The 12052-nt window shown below is 36.8% G+C and overlaps 3 protein-coding genes and 1 long non-coding RNA gene across 8 annotated transcripts in view; 2 read left to right on the top strand and 2 right to left on the bottom strand.

The window, feature by feature from the left end:
* LOC115241939 (WD repeat-containing protein 75) overlaps nucleotides 1–6545 on the top strand; it is a 9984-nt gene extending 3439 nt beyond the window's left edge. Inside the window, exons 13-15 of the mRNA XM_029817915.1 lie at nucleotides 96–281; nucleotides 6016–6134; nucleotides 6237–6545. Of these exons, the coding sequence (XP_029673775.1) occupies nucleotides 96–281; nucleotides 6016–6134; nucleotides 6237–6429 (498 nt within the window). The 3' untranslated portion in view covers nucleotides 6430–6545. The remainder of the gene's footprint in view (nucleotides 1–95; nucleotides 282–6015; nucleotides 6135–6236) is intronic.
* LOC115241941 lies at nucleotides 948–1965 on the bottom strand. Its single transcript, XR_003884982.1, has 2 exons — nucleotides 1908–1965; nucleotides 948–1266 (listed from the first exon to the last, which is right to left on the bottom strand). It is a non-coding gene; the product is annotated as an uncharacterized LOC115241941 (long non-coding RNA).
* Nucleotides 5967–9800, bottom strand: LOC115241940. Its single transcript, XM_029817916.1, has one exon. It carries the CDS (start codon nucleotides 7883–7885, stop codon nucleotides 6602–6604), a length of 1284 nt encoding a protein of 427 aa, XP_029673776.1. The 5' UTR covers nucleotides 7886–9800; the 3' UTR covers nucleotides 5967–6601.
* A 756-nt stretch (nucleotides 9801–10556) lies between these two features.
* Nucleotides 10557–12052, top strand: part of LOC115241944 (calcitonin receptor-like) — a 75208-nt gene continuing 73712 nt past the window's right edge. For 2 of the 5 annotated variants that reach the window (XM_029817921.1, XM_029817922.1), the window contains exon 1: nucleotides 10562–11262. The gene's annotated coding sequence lies outside the window, so the exon portion shown is untranslated. Of the gene's footprint in view, nucleotides 11263–12052 lie in introns of all 5 variants that reach the window. The other 3 variants (XM_029817924.1, XM_029817925.1, XM_029817923.1) reach the window with 3 other exon arrangements.

Here is a 12052-nt window from a genome sequence, read left to right as displayed (position 1 = left end):
TATATATGTATGTATGTATGTATGTATATGCGAATCGCATTAAGTTGAAAATATAATATCTGTCTGTATTCTATTATATATTACATTCTGTTTAGGAATTGCTCACATTGGAGCCAGAATCTGAAGCGGCTATTTCTTTAGAAATCCTTTCAAATAAGGGAACCATACCGCTGACTGCTTTCTCCAACTTTATAGCAACTCAAATATCTTCGAGCAAAGAGCAGACTATCGCACAAGTTCACGAACATCTTGGCACATTGGCAAAAGGGATGGTAAAAGAAGTAGGTGGAATTTTGAATTTAAAAATTTGTTTTATACAGAGATTTCTACAATTGTCGCGCACTGCATGTAGAAATTTTCTAAATTTAGGATATCTAAAAATTTTATTTAATAATAAATATTTGTTAAAGATTATTTCTATTTGAAACAGATTGCAGTTAACATTAGTTCAAATAGACAGTATTGTAATCTGTTTTGTCTGATTTATTTGAAATATATCCGCGACTTGTAGAATTCTTATTCTTTTTATGTTTATCTATTAGTGATATTCCTGCACAGCGTGATATGCCAATATTATCAATGATACAACAAAAATAGCATTTATTTGTTGTTTGTTGATAATAAAAGGAAATTTTCAATATAATTGAGATCAAGTTTACATTAAGTAAATAGACGGACATAATTTGCAAAATAAATTTTGCAGATTAAAATAATCTAATGTAAATATAAAAAAAGAAATGATATTTGACAAAGTATATGAAATAACAATTCATGTAAATAAGTTATTTATACATATTCTTAAAAGATGATATAAAAACTATTTCAATTTCTAATAATTCATGCATAGTTTGGAATGTATGGATGAAAAAATAAATGTTTCTATACTCTGTGAAAATTCCGAAATTATAGATGAGTAAAGATAAAGATTTATCAATATAAAAATTAAATAACCAAGAATATTATTTGTCATGATTGTCAATTGTACTTAATACAGCTTTTTATCGATTGAACAAAACTAATATCAGCTGTTTCTGTTTTCTAACATGAATGCATTTACGTGTCATATATGTAGTCTAAAAATATATAATTTAAATATACTTAAGCTTATTTAGCTTAAGGACTTGAAATGACATGTTCTGCGCGACAGGACGACGAAGTTTGGCGTAAAACATCGCGGCTGTCAATCGTGGGTCGTATTGAATGTCCATTTGTCAGTGCCTTCTTCCTAAACGGTAATTCCGACAGCGACGAACAAAATCGAACTTTCTATAACGAAGACAATGCCATTGTGGAATCTGCCTCATGTTCTCGATCGCCTGCAAATTGTATAGCTTAAACAGAATTATTAGGATTATCTAACAAAGAAAAACAAAAAAAAATGTTACCGCGACTTAAGAAAATGATTGCTAAGAATGTAAGAAGAAGGAAAAAAATCCTTCCGAAAAAGGCTATCCGACGTAAAAGAACAATTATCCGATATAATGACAACCAGCTGCATTAATCGAAATCGAAGATCGAACGGCTTCTGAAAAGATCAAGAGTCTTGGCGAAAGTCTTCCTGTTTACAAGATCACCACCTACGGCTCAATATGATTAGATACATTGTCGTCACTCTCGGTCAAATAAAGATTGATTTAATGAGGAACGTTCAACGACCAACGTCCACTTATAGTTTCGACATTATTATGTACATCCCACGTGTCCACAATGGAGAAAAATATTAGAGTCGCAGTTCTTATAATTGATATTCGGTATGAGAAAAGGGAATCGTGCGCCATTCGTGCGCGTTACATCAGCGAAACCCTCGACGATCGAAAATTGTTCAATCCGCACAAGTTCCGGGCCCCGCATCGTTTTCAATATCAGCTCCCGTTTAATGTGATGAGATATTGCGATACAGTACTTACTGCTTCGCTGTTACTAGCAGGATATCCGAAAACAGCCGCTACAAATAATATCGTTGTAAACAGGCACGCCACCAATCTTAATCCAGTCAGCTTCATTCTCAAGAAACCGGCTATTCTTCTGGCGAGACGCTTAAAGAGGTCCCGATTCTGGATTTCTCTCGATATCTTCCCAAGTCGGCTTTTTCTTCACAATCAAAATCTTCTCGAATAGCCTTCTCCTTCAATAAGCAAAGAATTTTAATTTAAATTTATTCGTCATAATTTTTCACAGAACTGTATTAACGGTAGTACCCAGCCTTTGTATCCAACATGAACGATGAGATCGATAAATCACCACGTTCAGACAATATAACAATGAGGATTGTATGCGGAAAATTATAGTCGGGTAATCTTTTTCGTGAAATAGTCGAGAGACAGCGGAAAAGATCTTTCACGTGTGTCCCAACGCTTCGCGAACGACTGGCTTTCAACAGAAGTCTCGCCATGATTTAATATAGAAACTCCCACCCTCTCACGGCGTTCTATTTGTCGTCCCTTTAGGACTACTGGACAACAGTTCGCAAACTTCGCTGGAAATCCTATGTCTCTCGCGTCACAGCTGTATCGCAAACTATATCTATAGCTTCGGCGCGCTGTAGAGCATCTATTCATTGTGTATTCTTATATGTATAGATTTTAACATTTTGCGAGACGATGAATGTTATCAGTCGTCTTGACTTTTCTTCGCGTGGGCGGAAAGTGGTCCGACAAATTGAACGGAGTGAGGCGGTTCGGTATTGGAAAAGGCAGATAAGGACGAATGCCGGTCGCTCGATGTAACGGATGCATCGCGTCCGTGTCGAATAATTAATCCGTTTCGAAAATAAACTTGTGAAATATCTCGTGCCGAGGAATTTATCGAAATTAGTTACACGCGGGACGTAACGTGTTATTCCACTGCTATCAGAGACGCGGACGCGTTTTAAAGGCAACATTGTCGCTATTCATTCCTGATGAAAACAAGGTATTCAGGATATATTTTCCTAATTTCAAGTGCATGTCATTGAATACGATTGACGATGAGCAAGAACTGGATCGTTGAATTCATTTTAATCTGTAATGAGGAGATTATAGAGGATATGTTTTACTTTAATTAAAGCATCTTGTTCAATATTGGGGAAATATTTCACACGTAACAAGATTAATATTACAAGATTAGTATAACAAAATTAGTATTTTATCTACATATTTTATTTAGATAAAAGTATAGGTCTACTTTCTCTTCCTCTTTTTTTTCCTTTTTTTTTTTTTTTTTTTTTTAAGTAAACGATGTATTTTTATAGCACGTATTCATATAGCATTTATAAGTATATAAGTGAATCTCGAATAATCTCTTGTTTGTAATTACTCAGATTTGAACATTTTTATTGACTTGGTCAACACGATTAAATATTTTTTGACATCACGCAAAAGATACATTATTAAAAGGATTGAAATAATTTAAAAACGCTTAAGTGACTCCATGCAGATAAACTTTAATCTCATAAAAAAATATCACTGATGATAAATGACATTATAAAAATAAAATTCGTATCTCGTTTTTGAAATATTTCGCCAACGTTGATTACACAATGAAACACCTTTCGCATAGCGAACGATGCCGCAGAATTGTCTCTGATTGCTTGCAAACGTAAAACCAGGCCAGTAGGAACAATGTCTTATCTTCTTCGACGACCGTCTCGACTGTTGCCATTGACACCTGCTAATAAAATGTCACAGCAGTATAGAACGTAAAATTTAGATCAATCTGTCTCGATCTGATATTGTGTTACCAATATTTTACGAGATTTCTTTAATTTTTTTTAACGATTATTAAAACTTTTCAATGTTTGTGTCTTATGATACATATTTTCACTGAAATTACAAAGTTCTTATTTTATTTTCTTATTCTCTTTCCATTCATATACAGGACATGTTATTATTTTAATATTCATTTCTATGCACACACTTCTGTGACGTTTTTCAAGTAATTATAGTCGTTAAAGTACACTCAAAAAAATGTCTTGCTGATATAGGTAGATTTCTAGGTGTCACAACAAAAATTTATCGCTATTTTTTGTATCTGTTAGAATATTGTCTGTTACATATAGAATTTATAGCAGCAACATTCTAATAATATCTTCTAGAAAATTTAGGTCCCATTGCCAAATGTTAATCACTGCATTGGATAAATATGAGTTTCGATACTACAGAACGATCTTTGTGAGAAATATAACTGCCAATTATAACTGCAGCATCGAAAAATTGAGAAAAATTGTTTAAAAGAGCTAGATAGATTGAGCGCGTTATACAAATATGTTAGACGTGAGGATTATATATTCATTTGTTTCTTGCCGCTAATTTTTTCTGTCTACCACAGCCAAACTTTATAACAAGTATGATTGGCCTTAACATGGATAGGCGCCACAGAAAAACATTCTTTCTAAATTTCACAAACAGTTCAGATATAAATTCTGTCTCTGTCACTTAGATTGATTAAATGCGAAACATATGCGATATCACAGTATTTGCTAATCATTTATGTACCTCAGTTAATTTTGCGCACCCAGAAAATTTTTGCTGTAGTTGCAATACCACTTTTTTGAGTGTATCATTCGCATTAAATAGAGATTGCGAGAGACTTAATTTTTTCTTGCGCGCTAAAAATAACACTTTTGCGCTGAAAATAGCGAGTAGGATGTCTTCTTTTCCACGTTTAACCTATTGTTAAAGCGCAAATATTCTACTAATGATCGCGTTACTACGAGAATAGAGGCGTAAGGAAAGACCAGACTTTATGCGTGCTTCTGGTAATTGTCTCAATTGTAATGATAATAAACTACACTCTCCGACCGTCCCGGTCGTTTTTCGCAATTTCGCGATTGTTATCGTCATACGGTTCCTTGAAATTTGACTGAAGTCTTTACATCGCATTCGCGTCATCCTAAAAGTGAGAAACGTAAAAATACATGATCCAGACGCATCAACAATATAATTGTTGTCGCGTCGTAAGAGATGAGATAAGAAGTGTTTACGTAGAATATAATTCTTGTGTGTGGTCTGATAAAGGAGATATTTATATTACGGTAATTCTACAATGTGTAGAATTTGTAAGTCTTATATTTTTTGAAAATATTTATTCATTCGAATGAAAATTTTTGATGGTGAATATGAACCTCGATGTGTTATTTTTACACTGCGAGACAAGATTAAAAGAGCAGACGTAGTTGCGAAATCATGGCAAAACTACTTATCTTTATGTGTTTTTTTTTTCTCAACATTGAATTAACGTATACAAATAAATTCTTTTCACATTCTTTCTCATATGTTTTGATCGATTTTACTACATTTTGATCGATACTTTTTGTCGAGTAAGCTCTTTTACTGAATCGAATTGAATTGAATATAATTTTAATAAAGTTAACTTTTGTAGCGAATTTAATTGTTTGTAACTTTTAATAAAATTATAATTTCTTTAAATCGCGAACGGATTTTTAAAAAATGATAACACAATCAGATCAGTGGTTTCTAAGAAAAAGATAAAGATCGAAAAACATGAAGAGTTTTTCCAAAACCTTTGACGCTTTTCTATATGTTCAACATTTTTTTAAGTATTATAGATATTATAGATATATCCAAAATCATTTTATATAGCTCAAAATGTGTTTAGAAAATTATTTACTTTTTCCTTAAAAGTAAAAAATTTTTATTTTTTAACCATTTTCAAGTGCATTTGATCTCTTAAAGTACATTTTGTATCTTAGCTATCTAGAGTAATATATATATTCGTTTGTCCTAAAACATACGTTACGGTGAATATTCGTGTGGGTTGCGACAGAGACGGATCAACCTAGATCTGAAGATCTGAAGTAGAAGATTACGGGAATTGCACAAATTTTCACTCGGAGATGTGTCGCGTCAGTCTTAAAACTAATTAGTCGACCGTCTATTCGAACGGTTATCGACCTTTATCAATATGCATCAGTATCTATGCATGAAGTTTTTTTCTTAACTGATAATTCTGAATCGAATCGGTTTCTATTTTGCTTATGCAAGTTTATTATCATTATTATCTTTTTTCTTTTTTCAGTTGCTCAGTGTATCGGCTCACACTTTGCCGCCGATGAAATTGCTATGCTCGTCATTCGTCTTGTCGTTGACGGGGCAACAATCGTCGAGAAACCGTTTAAGAAACGCCGAATGTTTTAGGTATATATAGGATTAACTCGACTGCAAATTACTTACGTTAAAGTTATCGTACTTAAACGCTTGCATGCAGCGTCATATGTCAACCTTCTCCTAATTTTTCAGAGACAGTGACGACGATTCAGCTCGAGATGATTTGTCGGATTTAAGTGATAACGAGATATCGCGGTTGACAAAACCCGCGGTCACACCAACCAACGAAGATGAGGACACGGACGAATTGAGCGTACAGCTTATCAATCACGACTGGTCCTTCCTATCCACTGTACTTCCCGATCAAGACAACATCGTCCATTGATCCATAGAAAGATCGCCATGTTACGATGAGATCCATAAACTGATCAATTCTCGAGACAAATGAGTTTTTTTCCTGTTAACTTGCTAATTGAAATACTACAAAGCGTTTCTACGAAATGAAAGGATTTAGAATGTGCGTAACAATCAATTGTATATATGTTACATGTTTGATTTTAAGACGGTTTCGGTAATTGATCTAGTCGCGAGGCGAGCTCAGCTACTTCGACGACGGCTTCGTTGATCCTTCTCTCGTAGACCGAGTCTTTCTTCATGTTCGACAAGACAAACTTCTTTCTATCTCGAAAATAGTATTCGGCGTAAGACGCCGAATCGTTCATGACTTGCGCGCCGAGATTCTCATCCATTAAAACCGTAGGGAAGTAGAGTACCGCGGTAATAAGGGCGCCCAAACGTTGTTCCTCCATACCCTCGACCACTTCTGACCAGGCGGGTTTTTGGGGCGTTTCGTGAGCGTTTAGGATCTCGCATAACGTCTCGTAATAATGCTGCAGCATCGCGTACTCCCGCGCTTCTCGGAAACTTCGGTCCGTGCACAGATACAAAAACTGCGCAATGTCATGCGCCAAGGGAGAATATCTCGACAGTTGATAATCTACTAGCAAACAATTGGGTGGCACGTCGTTATTGAACATAAGATTGTTGGCCCAGAGATCTCCGTGACTGACCACGTTCGTCTTCGTGCACGACGGCTCCGTAATGTCATATATCCGTTCGCAAACCGCGCGTACCAGATGGGGATCGCGTCCTTGACGTTCGGCTACGGCCGCGGCCACATCGAAGCCCGGTTCCAACCACATTCGCGTCATCTCGTCACGAGCAAAACCTTTCTCCGCGAAAGCGTCGGGATGCAATCGATTGAGGGGTACGTCGAGACGCGCCTCCGCCAACAAAGAGGCGGCGTGAAGCCGCGCGATAGCGCTTAAACCCGCGCGCACGAGCGTCTCGTCGAAAAGCTTATTTCGCGTCGAGTAACTCTTACGGCCCAACTCTTCGAATACCATCAAGTTGTTTGTCACCTTGTAGCACATTGGCGCCCATGGCTTTCCGCGGTATCCTTCGCGGAGCAACGGCATTATGATACCATAAAAATTGGTCTCATTCTCGAAGACGCCCTTCTTTATCACGTAATCGGCTTGCTCGGGCACTTCGTAAGGTATAGTCTTGAGAAAGAACGAGAGAGCGACGGTTTCCTCTTTCTTCGTCGAAGCTATTACCTCGAGACGATAATGAGAGCCGAGAAATCCGAGCTTGCCGTCGGAATACGGTCGAATAGCATATTCCATCACAGCGACGTCGTCATTCAATACGCGTTTCATTACTTCTTTCACTTCTTCAAATGAGAATAATTTGTAAATGCTATTATTACTCTTGATAACAGCATCAGTAATAGTCTTTGTTTCAAGACACGGTTTTATCTGTACGGTGATATTAGACATCCTTCTCCCGTAAATTATCACCGTATGCTGTCGAATAGAAGTAACTGGGACTAAGACGGAGCCTTCGTCTTTATATCCGTCATATTTGTCGACAATCCATCAAATTATCAATTTATTAACTGACTTAACTCGTCGCATGCATGCAACACGACATATTTCCATCAAAGTATTATCTGATAAAAGTTTTTGTACACATACATATATACGATGCAGTAATGTAGTGTCGTCAAGTGAAGCTACAAGTCTTTGAAAGATTCATGCAAAGTTATCTGCTTTATTGTATATTTTAATCGTAATAAAGGAGACGGAGAGATTGATCGTCAATATTTATAAGATTTTTTTTATCACGATGAACAAATAGTTAATACAGTATCTCAAAGAGACTGACAATGAGAATACTGACTCCCGTGAAAAGGCCGAAGACCGATGGAAACTATTGTAAAAAAGGCGACGTTATCCTACATGACACTTTTGTTAATATTAATTCAGATGGTATAATATATGGCGCGTATATAAGATGCAATTTCGCGTAATTTTACGCGAAATTAGAATTTTTTCTAAATTTAGAGTGTCATATTTTCACGACGATATTTGTAAAGATGTTAGAGATGATGGAGAATGTTAAAGATGTTAAAGAGGTGGTAAGACCTTTTTATAGTCGTACTAAATCTTGCGTTGTCAACGCATTACTCCGATAAGATATCGACGGTGTGATGTCAGCTCGAAAACCTGTCAGGGTTTGATCTAAAAATTTCCTTATATATCAAAAGCAAAATGATCCGAGCTGTGTAAGTTTTTGTCAACTTTTACCCTTAATGTATTAAAAAACAACTAAATATGAATATATGAGCCATTGCTATATAAATATATATTCATTAAAATTTTGAAGTGTAACAATAGCTTATTAAGTGTGTACGCGAGTAATGTATACATTAATAATTTTATAACTCTCACTCAATTTTTTGCTAGTGGAATTAATTAAATAACTATTAATATAATTCATTGCATATTATATACACATGTACCCATAAATTATGTAATAAGTGAATTAAGGCTATTAATCTGTAATTAATTAATAATTCATGGAAATGAGAACACACGTCACGGTTTTTAAATTCGTTTCAGGAACTTCTCGTTGACGAAGTTTAAACTTGCATCATATTAACAGTCGATAATGTCAGTAACAGTCGATAATGTCAGTAACAGTCAATAATGTTAGCAGCAATCGATAATGTAGCATACTTCGTAAAAGGTTCCCGATAATCAAATATGCGCATGCGTATAATATCACATCATATTTATTATTATATAATTAATTATATGTGTATACTCATCGCGATCACGAATTCGTTTAATTGACCAATTCACATCACGGATACGGACAAAATGTTTATTCATTTCGTGATTTGATCTTGATAATATAATACTGATATTTCGAGATGATTCCGGATATTAAATAGTTACGTATATACACACAAAAAGATCTGTAATAGATGGTCATTAAATTATTACTTGTGTACTTTTTCAGTACACATACTCAATATGTACTCAAGTGCGAGCGACACATGTAGACGCATGTTTGGAGAGCAAAATAATGTAAATAATTTTGGCTACATTGTTTTACCCATACAAAAATGAATTATGCTATTTTATATTTCCATAAAGTTAATCCTCTCTGTATTTCTATAGTTTTATAGAATTCGCTTTTATATATATCGTCATGCGTTTGGCAATGACACTTATTGCCTCGAATTATGCTAAAAATCATCATATTGTCGCAATTGTTTTAGAACGTTTAGAACTCGCGATTTCTGAAAAGAACCTTGACATATTACAAGCTTTTAATAGATAAACGCAAGAAAATTCAAGAGAGAAAATATGACCAGGAAAAATAAAATTTTTAATGTACCACCTGACAGTTCTTATTGAACTACTCTATTTTGTGTGTGTTCCTTTTAAGTACATTATCTACCTTCTTTTCTTCATAAGGCGTAAATGTATTGACCTTTTTTGAAAAATATTCTTTCCTTATTAAAAAAAAAAAAACGCTATTTGAACGGTAAAATAAAGAGAAAAAAATATCCTTTCAACATATAATGTTAAAAACATGCATTTATAATTTAGAAATCTTTAATCGGATAAATATTCTTACAATTAAAGAAATTGTCAAATATTAGTATCTAGTACTACTAACGTCATGAGAAGCTAAAGTATAAGGAATTCTCAAAGAGGGATCTTCACATTTTTCTGTAAATAAGTTTTTTAGCAAAGTTAATTTATCGCGAAAGTGACCGCTGCGTTTTTCTCCCAGATATTTCTCTAGTAATATTATTGTACAATCCGACAATTTCGTACATTTTGCACTACTAATAAAAATCGAAACAAAAGGTAACATATGTTAAACGAGTCATCATCTCCATCAATCAGAGTACAAATTAATTGTTAAAGTTTTCGCACATTTTTTAACACATAAAATTTCGCGTATGGTATTCAATCATCTTCTTACGAAGAAAATAATTGAGAGAAATTTACGAGAAGGAAGGAAAGGAGGAGGGGTGAGAGGTGGAAAGCAAGTCTGCGGGACTGTTTTATTTGGCTATCATGGGGGACGTCGTCATCGTCGTCGTCGTCGTCGCCGTCGCCGTCGTCGCCGTCGTCGTCGTCGTCATCGGCGGGGGGCTGTCTATTCATTGCCATCAGTTTCTCGGCGGCGCGCGCACTTCGAGTTGACGTTTGGTTCGCGTCCGCTCGAGCAGGAGTTTAGTGGCAGCTGTGCGTCCGCGTGTTTCGCCGAACTCTTCAAGCAGGTATTGCGCTCGTCCTTCTTTTCCGTCCTTGTTATTGTGTCAACCGTTGTTTGCCACCGGTACGCAAGTTCCGCCAAGACGGTATCGCTTTGTAATTTCTGCGCGATAAAAAGGGAGCGCGACGACAGGAGAAAGGACGCGCGCCCTCTGAACTCTGAACTTCGCCGCGAGGGGAACGAATCGCGCCAAAAGAGTGCCGAGTGTTGGGACGTTGGGAGGACAGTCGCGTCTCGCGTCTCGCGTCTCGTGTCGCGTGTCGCGTGTCGCGTGTCGCGATAACGCGGCTTCGAGGATACGCGTGAGGATACGCGTGAGGATACGCTGGTCTCAGGAAAGCAGAGCACTACGTATTCGTGTCGTGGCCGTCGACGATTACGAGTCCGATCATCGTTGTATATATGTATATTGCACGTACGTAGAAAAGCGCGGGATAATAAGACTTCTCGCGAGTGACAAGATTCGATTTCTCCTACTGTATACGCGGATCAAGATGGAACGCCGTTTAGTCGAGAGGTGATCCTTTCCTTCAAAGAACACCGTATAATTTTTGCAACATCATAGCTTTCGAATGTAAGTTAAAATCCTAGAAGATTCGGTGCGAAATATATTCTTCTAGCGATTTACACCTTGCCAATTTTTATCATCGCATTTCTATTATCGTTCAATGATATCGGTATTTATTTTAATAAGCGCGGTATATTATTGCAGAGTTTTTATTTTCATTTTTAACGATATCGCAAGTTTTGTTAATAAGTGTTGGCAACGCCGAATCATTTATGCCGCGAAATGCGAAATGCGTCCACTTGCGGCTTCCGGTCAGTCCGTCAGTTATCGCGCGATTTACCGCTCCGCGAAGCGGCAATTAACATATAGGATTTAAATACCAGCATCGATTTATCCGCGTCGGGAAACGTCAAGACAAGCAAAGTGTTTCGTTCATAAAACAGCCGACCGCCTCCCGCCTCCCGTGTATGTATAAGATATTACGTTTACGAGAGGCGTTCTAAAATAAACACACAAATTAGTCGAACGGTTAGAGAGGTTAGAAAGTTTACACTTGAGAGGGATCACCTGTCCCTCTTTCTCTCACGAATGTCTCCCGGCAATAATTAAAGTTTCGCAAAGTGCTTCGTTAGGCTCGTGTATACTCCATCGCCAAGTTTATAGCGAAGCTCGTAGAATCATCGCGCGGTGGTTGCGTCAACTAATATAACCGAAGAAGGTACGAGGGACGATCCATCGATCGATCGAGAAACGCGGAAATCGGGAATCGGAAATTGGGGATCTCCGTCCCGATGACGGCGATCGAACGCGATCCGGGTTGGGGCTGGGGTTGGGGCTGGGGCTGGGGCTGAAGCTG

This window comes from Formica exsecta, unplaced genomic scaffold, assembly GCF_003651465.1.
Source record: "Formica exsecta isolate Colony F162 unplaced genomic scaffold, ASM365146v1 scaffold543, whole genome shotgun sequence".
Taxonomy (NCBI): Eukaryota; Metazoa; Arthropoda; class Insecta; order Hymenoptera; family Formicidae; genus Formica; species Formica exsecta.
The sequence above is the reverse complement of the archived record's forward strand: the minus strand, read 5'-3'. Positions and strand labels throughout refer to the sequence as shown.

What these genes read in the sequence shown, in the direction of transcription:
- LOC115241940 (XM_029817916.1), bottom strand. Translation starts at nt 7,885, where the DNA reads ATGTCTAATATCACCGTACAGATAAAACCGTGTCTTGAAACAAAGACT.